Source organism: Juglans regia, chromosome 6 (genome assembly GCF_001411555.2).
Source record: "Juglans regia cultivar Chandler chromosome 6, Walnut 2.0, whole genome shotgun sequence".
Lineage (NCBI taxonomy): Eukaryota > Viridiplantae > Streptophyta > Magnoliopsida > Fagales > Juglandaceae > Juglans > Juglans regia.
In genome coordinates this window covers 13,484,840-13,502,428 of record NC_049906.1, presented here as the reverse complement: position 1 = coordinate 13,502,428, position 17,589 = coordinate 13,484,840, and the positions used below count along the sequence as shown (strand labels likewise).

Sequence of the window (17,589 nt, the reverse complement as noted above, 5' to 3'; positions counted from 1 at the left end):
AGAAAAGGGAGAGGGCACAACAAGGCTCATAAAGATCCTATATTTCGGCGCCAGGAGTCACAGCTCTAACAGCAGCAGAAGCAGGATCACCTAACTCAATGGCCGCAAAGATAGGGCCGGCCAGATCCTTCCGACTTCAGCAAGGGCACGAAAGCGATCGACATCTCGCTTTTCCCTAGATCATGGATGGATTCAAAGGATGCCTTGCTGGTGGGAATGTTGCCAGGCACGAGTCATTGAAGGTATCTGGCAAAAGATCTCGAATGCAGCTCCGGGCTTTGGAGAATAGAAGACTGCATTGACTTGCGACCTTCATTGGCCCCTTGCCCCATGCCTTATCACAAAGAGTCGGAAACCATCTTAGCTGCTTGTGTAAAGAAAGGTTGGCATCCCGAAGGCTCATGCACAACCGTTCTGCCCAGTCTACTTCTCCTTGCAACTACTTTTTCTCAGACTGTTTTCGAGAGAGGTTGACCTGGAGACTGTGATTGGTCTGTTCCGGTCGGGTTTTCTTCTCCTCCTACTTTTGCTTGCGCTTTTGAAGATGACGCTCCAACCTTGTTAGTCTCTTGCACTTGTTCGACAAGTCCTGCCTCAACTCCTCGAGTTTGAATTTCAGCCATTCATTCTCTTCCCTATGGTTGCGAGTGCGATCCAAACTCTCCAAAGCAACCTCCTCCTGATCATCCACGATAAAGTTTGCAAGTTGAGAAGTGACCTGATGACGCAAAAACAACATTAAGAAAAGAGAGAGAATGGAGGCAAGAGATGGGCGGAAAATGAGCAGTTCAACTTCGCAGAAGAAGGATGATAGGCATTTGACAACCTGCCCGACGACATCATCTTGGCTCCCTTCCATAGCCAGTTGAGACAAGGAAGGGACGATATTCTTAGGGTTGGAAAATTTGGGAGACTTCCCGAGAGCCTCGGAGGGAGCGGCCAGGTCCTCATTTGAGCAGTAGGGCCGATTGTAATATTCAGAAGAGAGTCACCACCTACCGGAAGGTCCGTGTGGCCAGACAGGTCGGCAACTGGGACCCTCAAATCAACGTCAGCCTGGACCGAAGAATCTGAAAAGGCACTCATCGGTCTCTCAAGGATCTCAATAATGGGAGGGACTGACCTCCTATGCAACCTTCTACGCCCGCATGAGGACAGGAGGAAGCTTCCCTTCCCTCACCGGCCTCCTCCCAAGAGAGGTCCTCTGCAGCCGAGTAAGACAAGGAAGGGGAGAGACCCAAGAAGTAGAATGCTGCCCCTCTCGGGGAGCAGAAGATATAAAAATATTCTCAAGGAAAATGCCCATGTCAACCTTAGACCCGAGCACATCACCAATCATCGCGGAAGAGGGCACCGTGGGAGGATTGACCACCTGTCCAACCGCCACAAGCATGGCAAAGGCGACCTCGGTAATCAAATGACCAGACTCCAAAAAAGTAGCCTCCCACTCCAAGGGGTCCTAAGCCCCGAGAAGAGGTCTGTCCTCGGCAGGGACCTCCTCCCTACGAGATTTCTTCCTTCTGACTAAGATAGGAAGGTCCGAGGTGCGCTTCTGGAGTGGGGTGACCTACGGTTGCGCAGTCAGCAACCTATCACCAGAAGGAAGGTGCCCCAGGGGAGACAAGGAACTCTCCAGACTTTCCTTGGAAAGGAGAACCTCGGAGCAGACGCCATCAGGATGTTTTTGCATCCACTCCCGCACGATCGCAAGGCGCTTTGGTTCGTAAGGAATGGCTATCGGATGCACGGCCTTATCCTCTGAAACTGTTCCCCAATCTGTCCGTATTGGGAACTCTCGGCGACCCACTTGGCCCATCAAGAACTCCCAATAGTGGCCCGAGACAAAGAAAAACTTAGGGGACCAGTCTTTTACCTTGTGATACCGTTGTTCCAAAGTAACCAAAGCATGCAATGCCTTGAAAATGCACACATTGCCTTTCAAGCGAAGCACCCTGTGCGCAAGTAGAAACTCGTGACTAGAAATACAGCATCCTCTTGGTAGGATTCCAACAACGCCCATTGCTAGATAATGCTGCAATAGATCAATAACCTCTAGGCATTTGGATGCAGTTGTGAAGGGGCCAATCCCAGGAGGTCCAGAAGTTCGCAGATGGGCCGAGGAAAGGGCAATCTCAAGCCACACAAAAACATGGAAGGATATAGGGCTACTTTGTTGGAATGGCCCTCGGAGTCAACGGCACCCTCACCTGGGCCTGGGACTTCAAAGGCGACAATTTCTGGCACTCTATATTTGGAGGCCAATGAGGCCAATATGGATTTATCAGTGGAAGAGCACCACCCACTCCCTAAAAACGTTGGACCAACATCAGCAGAGGTGCTGGGTTGAACGTGCTTTTCAGGGGCAATTACTATTAAAGTACGAAGAAATGAAGAAACTAATTGGAAAGAATGAGAGTCGGAAAGGCAAGAACAGCAGGACAATTGTAGAGGAATGAAAAGCAAGACGGGACCCACTCCACATTTTATAAAAAAAGGCAACAGGCGGGCTTGCACAAACCATCACAACTAGGGTACATGCCGCCTGACACCTCTTCATAAATGAGCCTAAGAAGAGTGATGAAAAGATGAGCCCATCACGAGGGAATGTTATCAAAAGCAACCGACTCAGAAGCCCCCTTCGGACAACTAGAAGTCTAAAAATAGTGTCCGGCCTCGGGAAGAGGGTGAGGCGATTCATAGTAAAATTTCCACAGTACTCATCCGATGAGAATTAGCAGGGTAACTGTATAGGGGATTTCCTCCCCTACTCGAGGCCCAGGAGGCCTAGTCAAGTCCAGCCTAAGACAAAAGGGTGAAGACCCGACCTACTAAGAAGAACTCCCTGTACACGACCTGGGGAAAGGGACGGTGCAACAGGAGATGAGACTCGTCAGGACTCGATGGTCTGAGATCCCTCGGATAATCATCAAGTGTCCACCCACTTAGCAGGCACAACATGCGGAGGATCGTCGATCTATTGACAAGGAAAGCATGGACGGACAAGGGAAGAGCGAACTAAGGGGAGAAGATTGGAGAACCACACCGCATTTAATGGCCTTGCCGCCCGGGCGGCACACCACATTAATGAATCTGTTGCAGGACCACGCCATATTTAAAGAATCTGACAGAATGAATAATACGAGGACTCCAAATTCCATGGCGACAAACCTAATTTGCTAATCGAATTTATAGTATAAATAGCTGATCCCAAGTACGATAATTCTTTTTTGGTTCTTAAGTTTCCTTATTTATTTACTACATTCCAAAAACATTTACTTACTTTGGCATCGGAGGCTCCCCGATCCCTAGGCCTCTCTCTCAAGCCGCATTTATCTTTCTCTTTGCAGGCCCTATTATAAAGACCTGCATTATTCGAAGCCTGGCCCAAAGGTGTGCAAAACACAACATTAACATTATTCAATCCACCCAACTTGGGCATCTCGCCTTTTTGTATCTGGACCTTTGTTGCTAGGTTAGGCACATGAAGAGATGTTTCCCAACTTGATTTCTAGGTTTATATCTCTTGTACGTACGGCTAGGTCACCCTTTTTGCTTTTATTTTCATTCGCTTTCCCACTTCGTTGTAATTTACTCGGGCATGTAGCTTAATTCTTCAGGTTCGCTAGTCATTTTTATAAATTATATGATATCTTTTAGTTGGATCTTGTTGAGTTGGATCTTGTCTATGTAAGAAACTATTGTTCGGTCTTCTTCTTCTTTGTTAGACATATGCCCTATCAGGTGTTCGGCCTGGTTGTACTTGATGTGGGCCTTTTGACCAGCCTAAATGCTTCAAGCCCATTTCTCAAGTACTGCCAGCTTTAGTGACAACACTTGGGACCCCAACAAAGTCTTTATATCCCGTGGAGTAAAGATAGAAAGGCCAACTACTCGTGAATGGATTAGGATTTGAAAGGAAGTTTGCATGGGTTGGGTATTGCTTTTTATAGTGAATATATAATCAGAAGTGCATGCATGCTGTACATTGGTGAGGGCCTTGCAACAAGCAGATGGATTGCATGCATGCAAGGCTAGCCCGACCCTCCTCTCTCTGATGCCAATAAGAGCTGGTGGGCATGGTCCTTACAAATGATATATAGTTTCACAGAGAGAGAAAAGAACTCTTAGATGTCAAGGTATTTTCAAGTATTTTGAAAATATTTTATTATTATTTTTTATTTTTTATTATTTTTTACTTATTTTTTATTATTATTCACTATTATTTAATATTCTATCATTACTTTTTCATTACTTTTTTACTATTATTCACAGAATATCTCACTATCCAAACATAATAAGGCCTAGGTAGAAGAAGTCCTCCCAAAAATATTATAAGTAGAATTTTCTAAGAGAAAACAAAAAGTCATAATTAAAAAAAATTGAATAAATCAATAAAAAAATATTAAAAGTATCAAATAGTTTTTATATAATTGGTTATCTTTTTGGATGATCATATTTTTCTTTTCTTTTGAAAACTCAACTTTTATTGAACTTTTCTTGCTTTATAGTTTTTTTTTTTTTTTAATCTTTTGGCTCACCATCAAAACTTTTATTTACATATTAAGTATTTAATTTATAAAGATGTTAGTGATGCTCTTAATTACCAAAAACGTACTCATTGGCATGAGGTTTTTTTTTTTTTTTTTGGCTTGGGGGTTCTTGAGTCTTTTTGATTATATTTCTAACAATATATGTTAATATTGGAATTTAATTTCTTTTTTTTAGAATTCTGTTTGTTTGAGTTCACTTGATGATGACGAAACTCTCTCTCTTATCCATTTCCTTTCCATTTCTAGTATTGGTACTGAGACATGAAGTGATATTCTCATCTTATCTCCGCATAATAATTATTTCACATAATCTCATTCGACACTTACCTTTTATTGTTGTTAGTTTAATATACAATATGGAATTTATAAAGAGCAAAATCTACTTTTTAGTGTTTATAAAAGGTTTTAATATAATTATTTGAAGAGACAAGGGCCCATTTTTTTTTTTTTTACAAATGCGTGGGTTTGTAGGACTTTATTTACAATAATGAATATCATTGATTTTGAGAATCTAAAGCACATGTTATAACACTAATTTTGATAAAATTCTTTCTAAACCGATAATTTTTCAATAAAGATTAAGTCATTTATTAATTAAGAAGGTGGTATAAAATCTTAATTAGGTAATTCTACTTTGCAAAATGATAGGAGTGAATTTTAATTAAAAATGTAATGTACAAATTAAAATTAAAATAAATTTATTAAATTTTACTTTTTAAAATAAAAAAAAAGCCTCACTCAAAATTTTGCCTTAGGCCCTACAACCTATTGAGTCGACCCTGGGTATGATTACTGCAACAATGTTGCCTTGACCTTGTTAGGTTGTGTGTGGAGCTTGGTTTGAGAGTTGAAAAGTGTTAGGCAGATTGTTTGCTCGACTGTTGCTTGACTTGGGCTCGAGTGAAGCTTGGGCAGAAAGCTCACTCAAGGGGCGCTCGAGAGTTGGCTCAAGTGAAGCTCAAACAAAGAGTTTACATGACAATGGGCTCAAGCAAAGTAAAACCAAAGTGTTCGCTTAAGGGTTGGCTCGAGTAAATGCTGCATAGATGGTTCGGTTGCTGCGTGATTGACACTTTACTCGAGCGAAGAACCCTAATTTTGTCGACGGTTTAGGTTTCTACACCTGGGCCTATATATAGTTATGTTTAAAGTTTGAAATGGTATCATATTGAAAGAGGGAGAGGCAAGAGGCATTTGAGAGTAAGGGAGAGAAAAAAAAGGCCTATAGAGAGAGTTGAGATAGCGTGAGTAGAGTGAAGCTCTTATAACTCACTGTGTGTTTTAATCTCATGTAAATAAAACCCTCTGCAACTCTATAGATATAGACAAGTTGTTGATCCATGTAAGTCTTGTGTCATATGATTGTGTGTGTGCTTGATTCCTGTGTTTCTGCATTTATTTTACTGTCAATGCAAACATTACATATTCCTTTTAAAAAGAGTGAGTAAATATGAAATCAACATGAAAAAACTAATTTTTTAATGGTGAACTACACTCTTTTTCAAAAAGAGTATGTGGCATTTATACAACTCATAACTGTATCTAACATTAATCCTAGTACCCATATCACTTCGTAAGTTTTCATTTGGTAGGTTTGGAGTTTAGATGCAAGAGAAACTCTCATAATCGAGCAAACATGTTCTGTAATTAAGAGACTCTAAAATGTCAAGTGGTTCAACTCTCTCATGTTTGAAATAAAAGATATGTGAATAATTATTTAATTAACTTGTTTGTCAAGCTTCTTAAGGGTTGGCATGTTTGGCGTTGTGGAGACAAAGGGTTCAAGCTATATATATTTGTACTCCGCTGCCGTTTAAGCAATATTGATGGATTTTCCACATACTCTCAAGTTCACCAAAGAACTACCACGAGACCAAGTTTCATATATAATTGCAACTCGAGTTGAAAGCTGACCAAAACACTACCAAAAGTAATTAAACTGATTATAAACAAACTACTTAGTGCTTGTTTGTTTGGGTTTGAATTTGAAAGTTATGAACTCTTCTAAAGAAAAATTAATATGTTTGGTAAATTTATAATAAGTGCTTTAAGAACTTAAAAAAAAAACTGAAATTCCTTTTTTCAAAGGCATCAAATTGAAAATTTTATTGACAAGCTCATGTAAATAACATAATCTGTTTTAGAACGAGTTATGCTACATACAATCACTTTTGCATACTTTTTGTGTATTCTACTGATGTGATTAGCCAAATGAATTATTTTATATTAAAAAAAGTGACGTAGCCAATTAATCACATTAGTAGACTGTGTAAAGAGTACACAAAAGTGACTGCACATAGAATTTTTGTTTAGTAAAACTCTACTATTAAAAATTTTACTATAAAAAATTATATTTCCTACTGCAATCTCAAAACAAACACTTAACAAATTACCTCATAAAGTAAAGCTTAGGTGCATACTTACATATGGTGTATATATATTTTTAAAATTTCAAACTTTATAACAGGAAAAAAAAAAAAAAAAAAGACTATCATGAAATTTCGTAATTTTATTCATTATTTTTACAATTAGATTCATTAAGGAGTAATTTCCCATAAACAATCACTTTTACAATTTTTTTTCATAACCCTCTTTACGCAAAATTTGAAATTAAAATTAAATAAAAAGAATAAAAAAAAGTAGTATTATTAATAAAGAGGTAATGACGGGTCATAAAATGAGTTTGTATAATAATTACCTCCACAACAAATATTTTAAGTCTTAAGTAAATAGATCTACGGGACTTCATTAATCTAATTTATTCATTATTTTTTTTTTTTTATAAATTTTAAAAATTACATGGATAAAGTTATCTCAGCTCATCTCAACTCATCTCACTACTATTCATTACTAATCAACAACTTTAACTCATAATTCACTACTATTCACAACTCATCTCATTACTATTCACAATCCATCTCAACTCATCTCAGCTCGTCTCAAGTCATCTTCAAATCCAAACATCTCCTTAATCTTATCAGGACTTACAGTTGATTCGTTGAAGTCCATGGTCAGGTACGCACGTGCAGGAACAAATAATTGTTTTATTAGCTCTTTTACCAAGTGAAACTTACTTTTTTTTTTTTTTTTTTTTTTTTTTTATGGAACATTTTAGATTTTCTAGACATAAGAGAATCTTCTCTGTACAATTTAAATATATAAATATATATGTATTATATATTTTAAAAAATATAACGAGGGCTGTTAGGTGGAGGTTCAAGCATCTGTAATTCACAGAGAATACCTACTGTTTCACCTACACTTGCTTTTGCAAATTCCTTGTTGGATAATTACTTTGGGATATAGAATTGAAGTTATTGTAGAGCAAGTTGGATTGGGGATAAAATTCACCTGGATGGGTATTCTATGATTTTTTGATAATATTAAGAATAATATTAGATACAATTTTTGAGTATACAAATTTCGTATATTATTAAAAAATGAGTTTTTTTTTTTTTATGCGGATCGACCTGCTTTTTTATCACCGGGCGTGTTTCTTCATCACGGCGACGCCAAGTTCAATTTTTTTGCAAAGTCTTTCAATTTTTTTTACCTATACTTTCGATTGTATATATTCATTCTTGTTCTGTTGGTATATTAAGGCTTTGATTTCATTGGATTAGATAGGTGTGCCAGTTTGCTTTGAGGTTGTTGGGGGAGATACTGCCATCCATGGAGATGAAATTGTGTGAATCGAAATCTGTGTCTGAGATAGTCCATATAAGAAGAACATGGAGATGAAAAACTTTCAACTGAGGCAAAGTCAATGTTGATCCAGAAAAGATTACCAGCTAACCCAAATTCCTTTCATGCCTCCCTTTCTCATTGAAAAAATATGGTAACTTTCTTGCCTCGGAGGAAGAACGTACGGAGAATTTGAAAATTAATGATTTGGGTATTTTATTTCTAAACGCACGTATAACTAAAAAAAATAAAAGAAAGAAAGTCACATCACGTTTCGTGTGGTGTATGTGGAGACTTGGGTAGATGTGTAGAAGCACTCTTTTCAAAATATAGGTCGTGGGTTCGACTCCCTCCCTGACTAAAAAAAAAAAAAAATAGATTGTTTGGAAAATCTACATATTAATAATATATGTTCTGAATCTGACTCATGTGGCATCTTTGATTGTTGATTTTTGTTGTTGTTGTGATAGCACGTTACAACTAATCTTCTTCTTCAATATATATATATATATATATATATATGCATTGGAATGAGTGACATCTTTTGATATTGTGTTTTTATTTAGGACAATGCAAGAGTGCACATCAACGTGCACTCTAAATATGTATTCTAGTGTAAATGTTTTTTTTTTTTTAAGTATTTTTTATACATATTTAATTATTAAAATAAATATAAATTTATTAATAGTCAATTCTTCAACAATTAAGAAAAAAAATTAAAATATATGAGTGTACTCATTTGATGGACACATTTGAGAATCATACTAACATTTTCTTTCTATTTATTTATTTATTTAGCAATTTGTTATATTTAAACTTTCCCTAAGATCTTATTTGAATAGTGAGATGAGATAAGATGATTTTAGATAAAAATTAAAAGTTAAATAAAATATTGTTAGAATATTATTTTTTAATATTATTATTGTTTTAAAATTTGAAAATATTAAATTGTTTATTATATTTTATTTAAAAATTTAAGAAAATTGTAATAATGAAATGAGATGAAACTGTTTCTAGATCTAAATGGACCTAAATCATGCTATATAAAGTAAGGTAGCGACAACGATTCAAATTTCCTAAAAATTTTATTTCACATATATATATTTAGTTGAAAAGGGAGATTAGAGGGTGTTAAGCATTATACTCTATCCACTGTAAAGCCATTCAAAGCATAGACAGCGAGGAGCCGCAAGTATGTCCTCGAGACAAACTTGAACCATAATTTTGTTAAGGCATTGTTTATTTTAAAAATCATTTTAACTCATCTTATTTTATTTAATTATTATAATTTTTTAAAATTTTAAACAAAACATAAAAATACAATATGAATTTTTTAAATTTTAAAATAAAAATAATATTTTAATTTCATTTCACTGTCCAAATCAGACCAGTCGGACCAAATGGTACAACATTGATAAGTTTTTACTTAATATTGCGTCGTCGATGAAGACTTGAATGAAACCTCTTCAACTAATCTAGCATTCTTGATGGTGCGTTTCGTCAATAATTTTGATTCAAAATAAGAATGACTCCTTAAAAGTAAATCTTTATAAATTGATATAGCTTAACGTTAGATTATAAAATTATTTTTATTATAAAGTAAATCTAACGTATTATATAAAATTAATATATATTAATTTGTATATTTATTTTTTGAGATCTCTTTATTACTGTAGTAGTTCTTATCTCTCCATTAAGTTAAGTGCTGGCCTTTAATTTGAAACAAATCTGCAGAATGTAATTATAGCTTATATGACTGGTTTCTGGCTCACACGTTACAATTTATAGATAATCAACATCTTTTACAGCAAAGACTCCCTCAAGGCCTGATGAAAAACCATAGAGAAAAGCAAGTTTGATGGCATTTTGAAGAGAGAGAGAAGGATGCATAATTTGACAAGTGTATTTAACATAGTATGATGTGGCATTGATTTGATATAAAATATTTTAAGTATAAAATAATTATATAAAAATAAACTTATAAATTGATATAATTTAATAAGATACGTCCGATTATAAAATTATTTTTATTATAAAATAAATTTTATAAATTTTATAAAATTAAATATATTTATAAACTTAATATTATATAATGATATTAATTTAATTAAATAATTATATAAAAATAAACTTATAAATTGTTATAATTTAATAAGATACGTCAGATTATAAAATTATTTTTATTATAAAATAAATTTAATAAATTTTATAAAATTAAATATATTTATAAACTTAATATTATATAATGATATTAATTTAATTACACACGTTGGTTCATTGGCCATGCCCATAGCCCGATAGTCTCTGAAAAGCTACAACTGACAGTTTGGTGGTCGTGGTTGTGGTCGTGGCATGACAGCCGAGCACTCGGACAGTTAACAGATAGATAATTGGACTGCACAACAGATCAGTATCCCTCTCTGTCTCTCTGTCTCGCCCTGCACCCCTGCTTCTATTTTTAAACTCTCTCATTGCACACTCGTTTGTCCGATCCAAGCTCAATCCCAGATGGAACCTAATCATCCTTGTTCCTGATTACTTCTTCCAAACCTAATCGAATCTCTTCCCGAAATAAACTCATCTAACAGCTAGGCTAGAGCCTAAATTCTTACATCACCAGTTGTATCCATTTTTATTTTTGAAGTTTCTCTCTTTGCAGCGATCATTTCTCTCTCGGACATTTTATCAAACTGATAATACACACTAGGCTCCGATTTGCAGAGCGATTGTGATATATAGGTGTGGGGGGTGCGTGGTTCTGTGTTTCTGAGAGAGAAAAATGAGTTTCAGGGATGAGAGCGACGATGGGAAGGATCTTAGGAAGCCGTTCCTGCACACTGGTAGCTGGTACCGTATGGGGTCGAGGCAGTCCAGTATGTTGGGCTCATCCCAGGTCATTCGTGACAGCTCCATCTCTGTCGTCGCCTGTGTTTTGATCGTCGCTTTGGGCCCAATCCAGTTCGGTTTCACTGTAAGTAATTTTTTTTTTTTTTTTTTTTTTAAAGTCGATCTTCCTCTGCCATTCTCGTTCTTGTTTGCTATTTTCAGAACCTACTGTTTTTCTATTTTTTCCTTCCTCGAGCAACAAAATAAGCTCAGTTAAGCTTTCTGTGATTGCTGGAGTCAGATGTTAATATTAGGAAACCAAACGAAGTAATGTACCCAAGCGTCATTGGTTTCTTTCGCTTATTCCCTAGCTTTTTTGGAAACCAAACAGAGAATTTATGTTCTACTTATTGTGCAGTCTGGGTATTCATCCCCTACGCAATCAGCAATCACTGAGGATCTTGGACTTACGGTTTCGGAGGTGTGAATCTCTACTGCCTTCACGTCGTTTGGGTTTTTGTTTTCATAAGTTTCTAATCGTGTTCTTGGTCCAGTTTTCTATATTCGGCTCTCTGTCCAATGTGGGAGCAATGGTTGGGGCAATAGCAAGCGGTCAGATTGCAGAGTATATTGGGCGAAAAGGGGTGGGACTGGTTCCTTCATTGTTTCATTTAGCGTATTATACATTGCGTTAATTATTTGCTTGTTTTGGTTTTAATGACGAGTATTTCATGATTGTGATAAATTGCAGTCTCTAATGATTGCCGCTATTCCTAATATTATCGGGTGGCTTGCCATATCATTTGCGAGAGTAAGTTAATAATGATTGTCTAGTCTTGGTTTTGACTATAGGCATATGGAAAGTGTTGGGTAATGCATGTCGTTTTCTATGAAAAGTTCACAACTGCTTTGTGCAGGATGCTTCATTTCTCTACATGGGAAGGCTGCTGGAAGGATTTGGTGTAGGAATAATATCTTATACGGTAATGTTCGGCTTCATCTTTGTTCTTCTAGTATGGTATTTTGTGAAAGATGAATTCATAAGGTAATTGACTTCGTTGATTATCTTAGGTCCCCGTATACATAGCTGAGATAGCACCTCAAAACTTGAGGGGGGCTCTGGGTTCAGTGAACCAGGTTAGCTGTGTTTGCTGGTTTACTCTTACCATGGTGGTGTCAATCATACAACATGAGACTTCAATCACTGGCCACTTCAGGTTTTAATTTCTTTTTAACCCTTTCATTTTGTGTCTGTAGCTCTCAGTCACCATTGGAATAATGCTGGCTTATCTGCTGGGACTTTTCGTCCAATGGAGAATACTAGCAGTTTTGGGTAATCATCTGAAAAATTCACTCTGGTGGTCACAGTTTTCCTCTCATTCTCTTCATATTTCTCCTCATATAAATGAATCCACACTTGTTTGCAAGTGTTAAAATTTGATGATTTTGTTTTAATTAGAAGCTTAGTAGGTATGGAACTTGCTTTCCTCAATGACTCTCAAAGTTTTCAGCCTGCAACATTCAGGAAGATCATGTCTTTATTAAAAAGTTTATTTATTTTTTTCACTTTTATCATACTTTTGGTTATGAAGTGTTCAAGTCATATCATTACTTTTCTCTCAATGAAAAAGTGGAATTCGTTCCAATGGTCAGTTTGGAATTAAAATTTGAACGTATTTCTAACTTAGCAACATTCAATGTCTAGTTGTTCTATACCTGTTTCAGTTATTGATCGTGTACTCTTTTATAGTTTTTATTTTCATGTAGTGTGATAATCTAGTTGTATTCTTAGTAGCTAGTCTTATTATTTGAATAACTTTACCACTTTTATCTTTTTCCAAAAAAGCTTCTGGGCCAAAGTCCTGAATTGGAAGACTATATTAAAACATAGAGAACTCAAATCAATAGACAAAAACACAAAACTTCTAAAAGTTGAGGCCTTTCCCCACAAATACTGGAGACTTCAGGGTGCTGTTTTTTGGTTGTTCTGCAAGTGCTTGTACAATCTTTGAACGACTTCTTGCACTTCTTTGTTTGATCAATTCAGATCAATTTATATGTTAGAAGTTAATTTCACTCATATATAGGAGTACGAAAAATGTGAATCAGATGTAATTGAATGAAAGGTGTCATATGTTAAAAAGAATCTTGGGAATGATAGAACATTGTGACTCTCTGTTGCAGGTATACTGCCATGTACAATATTAATACCTGGTCTTTTTTTCATCCCAGAATCCCCTAGATGGCTGGTAATTTTTTTATTTTTAAAATCGGTTCTAGTCATAAATGGATGTATTATTATAGTTTCTTGATGTGTGCTTTCTTTTCTTAATCCAGGCAAAAATGGGTATGACAGAAGAATTTGAAACTTCTTTGCAAGTTCTCCGTGGCTTTGATACTGATATTTCCAGTGAAGTAAATGACATCAAGGTAATACTAGTCTACAAGTTATACTTGTTTAATGGTTTAACTTTATTCTTTAATATTCAAAGTGATCTATCCCTTCCAGATGGAACTCTTGAACTATATAGGTAATAATCCATGTCTCTGGGAATCCCCTATTTAAACAATAGCCAAATATGAAATTTGCAGAGATCTGTAGCATCAACGAGTAGAAGGTCCACTATCCGGTTTGCAGAACTCAAACAAAGAAGATATTGGCTTCCTCTGATGGTACTAATTGCTTTTCCGCACAGATTTGGTTTTCCATTGGTCATTGTTGTGGCTTCAACCTAGTTGTTTTTTGGCCAATTGATATCGTGCAGATTGGAATTGGATTACTTCTTCTGCAACAGCTTAGTGGAATCAATGGTGTCCTGTTCTATTCCAGTACCATCTTTCAATCTGCTGGTAAGCATGCACTCATTTCCGCATCTTGCATTGAAGCATTTCATAGGAGTGGTGCCCTCGAATCAAGTTAGTCGTAAATCACTGTATTTTTCTTGTTTTAACCTGACCGGTAGGACCTCTCTCTCTCTCTCTCTCTCTCTCTATACCAAAAAATTGTCGGATCAGTTTGCTGGTGAAAATGTTAATTGGGGGCCTTGCATCTTCAGTATCTCTACACAGTACCTAAATGAACTGCTAATTGCATCAAGCAGCTTTTTTCCATATCAAATCCTTTCCGCAATAAGTAATCGGCTTTCTAGGATCCATGTATGATTTCCATAATATAATACATCCTGAAACAGCCCAGAATTTATCAATGTTCTTGTATTCGCCATTAACGTTGGTTTAAACTAAATAAAGGTTACTTCTCCAATTTAGTAGAACTCTTGTATCAGCTTAATGCTCTACTATCTTATTGGTTTCCATAATTTTCTGCAGGGGTTACATCAAGCAATGTGGCTACGTTTGGACTTGGTGCCGTTCAGGTACAGATTATAGTTAAAGTCAAGTATATGCATATAAATTCTATCGGGGGAAAATGCAGTTTCCACTCTCTAACTAACCTGTCTTGCAATAAGCACCATAAATTACCAAAAATGACACATTGTACCCTTGTTAAATTTTGGCCATCAAGATTGTGCCACAGTTAACCTATTTTTCATCCGTCTTAACACTCAAAATTGGATGAGGGTGCTATTTGGAAGTTGGCGATTGTTATGGGGTGTAATTTTTCAATTTTTTGAAGTTTAGAGTGCACATTGTAAACTGTCTATTAGTTTTTCTGATAAGTAAAAACTGTATTAGTTAGTGGGTGGAAAGTGTATTTTTCCTATTCTATAAAGTTATTCTCCTGATCTCTAATGTTCTCAAACCATGTGCACATACAATCCGTATGCCATCCAGGTCATTGCCACTGGAGTGACTACATGGTTGGTGGACAAATCAGGCCGTCGGCTTCTTCTTATTGTGAGTTTGAGCATTTCTCTCATTGTTTATTCATTGTTAATCATCTACATAGAGGAGGAAAGTATACTTTTTTTAATGTTTTGTTGCAGGTTTCTTCCTCTGGAATGACCATTAGCCTCCTAATTGTTGCAGTGTCATTCTTTGTGAGGGTAATAATACAGTGGATTTTGTAGAATTGGAATTTTTTTAGGAATCGCATGCATGTGAAAAGTTTGAAGAAAATTGTTTCCATATGTGTAATGATCTCAGGATTTCGTGTCGTCTGATTCTACTTTATACAATGTAATGAGCATCACGTCAGTGGTTGGAGTTGTGGTATGTCTTTACTTCATGTTGTTATATGATGAATCTTAATGCCATCATTTCTTTCATCAGTCTAACCAATTATTTCTTTCAGGCAATGGTAGTTACCTTCTCTCTGGGAGTTGGAGCCATTCCGTGGCTTATAATGTCAGAGGTATCACCATTTACATTACAGTACATTTTCCTACAGTTAATGGAAGCAACTTAGGTTGCGTTTGGATGTTGAGCTGAGCTGAACTCTTTATGAATAGTAGTGAGTTGAGTAGGTGGAGTGAGTTATGTGGGGCCTATCTAAAATGAGTTTAGATGTGATTGGATGTTAAGATAAGTTTATTAATTTGAGAGTTTGGTGTTTAGATATTAGACTTAGCGTAAAATTAGATTGAACTAAGTTGATCTCAGCTAAGTCTTGCAACCAAAAGGGGCCTTAGACTTGTTCATTTGAGACCATGTGATCTCTTCTTGTCAAAAGAAAATATGGGCCCATGTAACTTGCTACAGTTAATGTTATGGCTAATTTATTTTATAATTTGTTAATGCAGATCCTTCCAGTCAATATTAAGGGCCTTGCTGGTAGTGTAGCAACACTTGGCAACTGGTTCATGGCCTGGGTGGTTACGTTGACTGCAAACATGCTCTTAGAATGGAGTGGTGCAGGTTTGCCTCTCTCTCCTACCTAAGGAAAAACATAACAACAAACAAAAAACCTTCTCCCCCCTCCATCCAACTAAACGGGCTATTAGGAGTTGCCCTAGATTATCTGATACTCAGGTTTAATGGGTGGGATTGTGTACCAAGCAGTAGCGGAGCACGTTTTGTTCAGAGGGTGCAATTCCACATACTGAACTTCTAAAAAGTTGTTAGTTATATGATTTTTAAAAACATTTTAACAATTTTTTAATTAGATTGTCGTATCAATTTTGAGCGAAAGAGTGTCGTTATCAATTTATTTTTAATTATTATAATTAGAGTCTGCACCCACTGAAGTATAATCCTGGCTTTGCCATGGTATGAAGGGTTTAATTTACAGTGGTTGGTCCGAAGGACCTGGCAGCTTGGTGAGGTTCCACATCATTTGGGAAAAAGAAAAAGAAAAAGAAAATAAGCAGGTTAACAGTGCATTTCACTGCATAATAAAAATGTAGATCAATCACCAACATTAACCCACAGATGGAATTGTTATCCATTCACTTTTAACATGTTTCTTTTTTTACTGTTACTTTTTATTGTGTTTTAACTGATTTAGGCCGTCTCTGTTATCAACAGCAACCTTCACCATTTACATGTTCTTGTGTGCTTTCACTGTGGCATTTGTTGTCGTTTGGGTCCCTGAAACCAAAGGGAGAACTCTGGAAGAAATTCAATCGTCCTTCAGATAAGATTTTTCTTTTGTTTTTGTTCTCTCTTCCCTCTTTGTTAGAAGAAGCAAATCACTGCCATTCTGATTTTGCAATGCCCCCCCACAGATTCTGTGAAATGCAAACTTGTATAATGTATATCCTTCCATTATTACTATTATCGTTGTTGCTGCTGCATAAACACAGCTTTTTCAGCAAGAACTGTTCCTTGGCTTGTATTGCTGCTAGCATGCAACCTGCCTCCATAATTTCCGCTGTATCTGTGTTCAACAGTGGCCTCATTTAATTGTTTAATTCATTCAGAAGACAAGTTTTACAAGCAAAATAGCATTCACTTGTATTGAGACAAAGTGCATACACGAATAGATTGCTAGAAAGTAAGACACATCTTATGCATCTAAGAGAAGTAGGTCAAGTTTATATGAATTCAAATGATTATATGCATCTAGAAAGTAAGACACACAGGGTGGGGTGTGTGCAGTAAATAGTGGCTGATGAGAAGAATTATTCAAATGATTAAACATACTTCTTTCCATCAATTGAAGCTTTTGAGATAAGTGATTATTTCATATGGTATCAGATCAAAGGTCTTGAATTCAAATCTTGATTCTATACTTTACTCTATTTAATTAAATATTCTATTTGTTGGACCCACTTATTAAGAAGGAGTTTGGCCCACACGTGCGGAGAATGAAATCAACATTTATTTCAAAAGGTTAAGTCAATGAAAAGAGATAAATTTAATAATTTATATTTATTTTATCAGATGACACTCACAAATAATTACACGAGATATGATGCAAAAAAGTCTTTGTTTTTCTTCGTCACTTCATAATTCATATTGTCAAATGTCTCCATCTATCTCTATAATCCAATTAATTGAAGCTACACTCCATTTTCTTTTCCGTTTATTAATTATTGCCTCTTGTTTCCATTCAGTCTCCTATTCTGTATCTTTCTTGTTGACATTCAAGTAACCATTAGAAGTCATGCCATTAATTAATTTAATATAT

The 17,589-nt window shown here is 36.0% G+C and overlaps 1 protein-coding gene across 1 annotated transcript; it reads left to right on the top strand.

Annotated features, from left to right (window-relative positions):
- Positions 1–10,560: 10,560 nt before the first annotated feature.
- Positions 10,561–16,848, top strand: LOC108983457 (sugar transporter ERD6-like 6). Its single transcript, XM_018955091.2, has 18 exons — positions 10,561–11,205; positions 11,479–11,541; positions 11,615–11,704; positions 11,812–11,871; positions 11,978–12,043; positions 12,132–12,197; positions 12,318–12,393; positions 13,245–13,309; positions 13,398–13,490; positions 13,653–13,733; positions 13,826–13,910; positions 14,388–14,434; positions 14,853–14,915; positions 15,005–15,064; positions 15,165–15,230; positions 15,313–15,372; positions 15,761–15,875; positions 16,485–16,848. The coding sequence occupies exons 1-18, from the start codon at positions 11,014–11,016 to the stop codon at positions 16,595–16,597; spliced, it is 1,461 nt and encodes a 486-aa protein (XP_018810636.1). The 5' UTR covers positions 10,561–11,013; the 3' UTR covers positions 16,598–16,848.
- Positions 16,849–17,589: the final 741 nt, after the last annotated feature.

What these genes read in the sequence shown, in the direction of transcription:
- LOC108983457 (XM_018955091.2), top strand. Translation starts at nt 11,014, where the DNA reads ATGAGTTTCAGGGATGAGAGCGACGATGGGAAGGATCTTAGGAAGCCG. An exon ending in AGTATATTGGGCGAAAAGGG is followed by an intron (nt 11,705 to 11,811) that starts GTGGGACTGGTT and finishes GATAAATTGCAG; the next exon opens with TCTCTAATGATTGCCGCTAT. An exon ending in TTGGACTTGGTGCCGTTCAG is followed by an intron (nt 14,435 to 14,852) that starts GTACAGATTATA and finishes TATGCCATCCAG; the next exon opens with GTCATTGCCACTGGAGTGAC.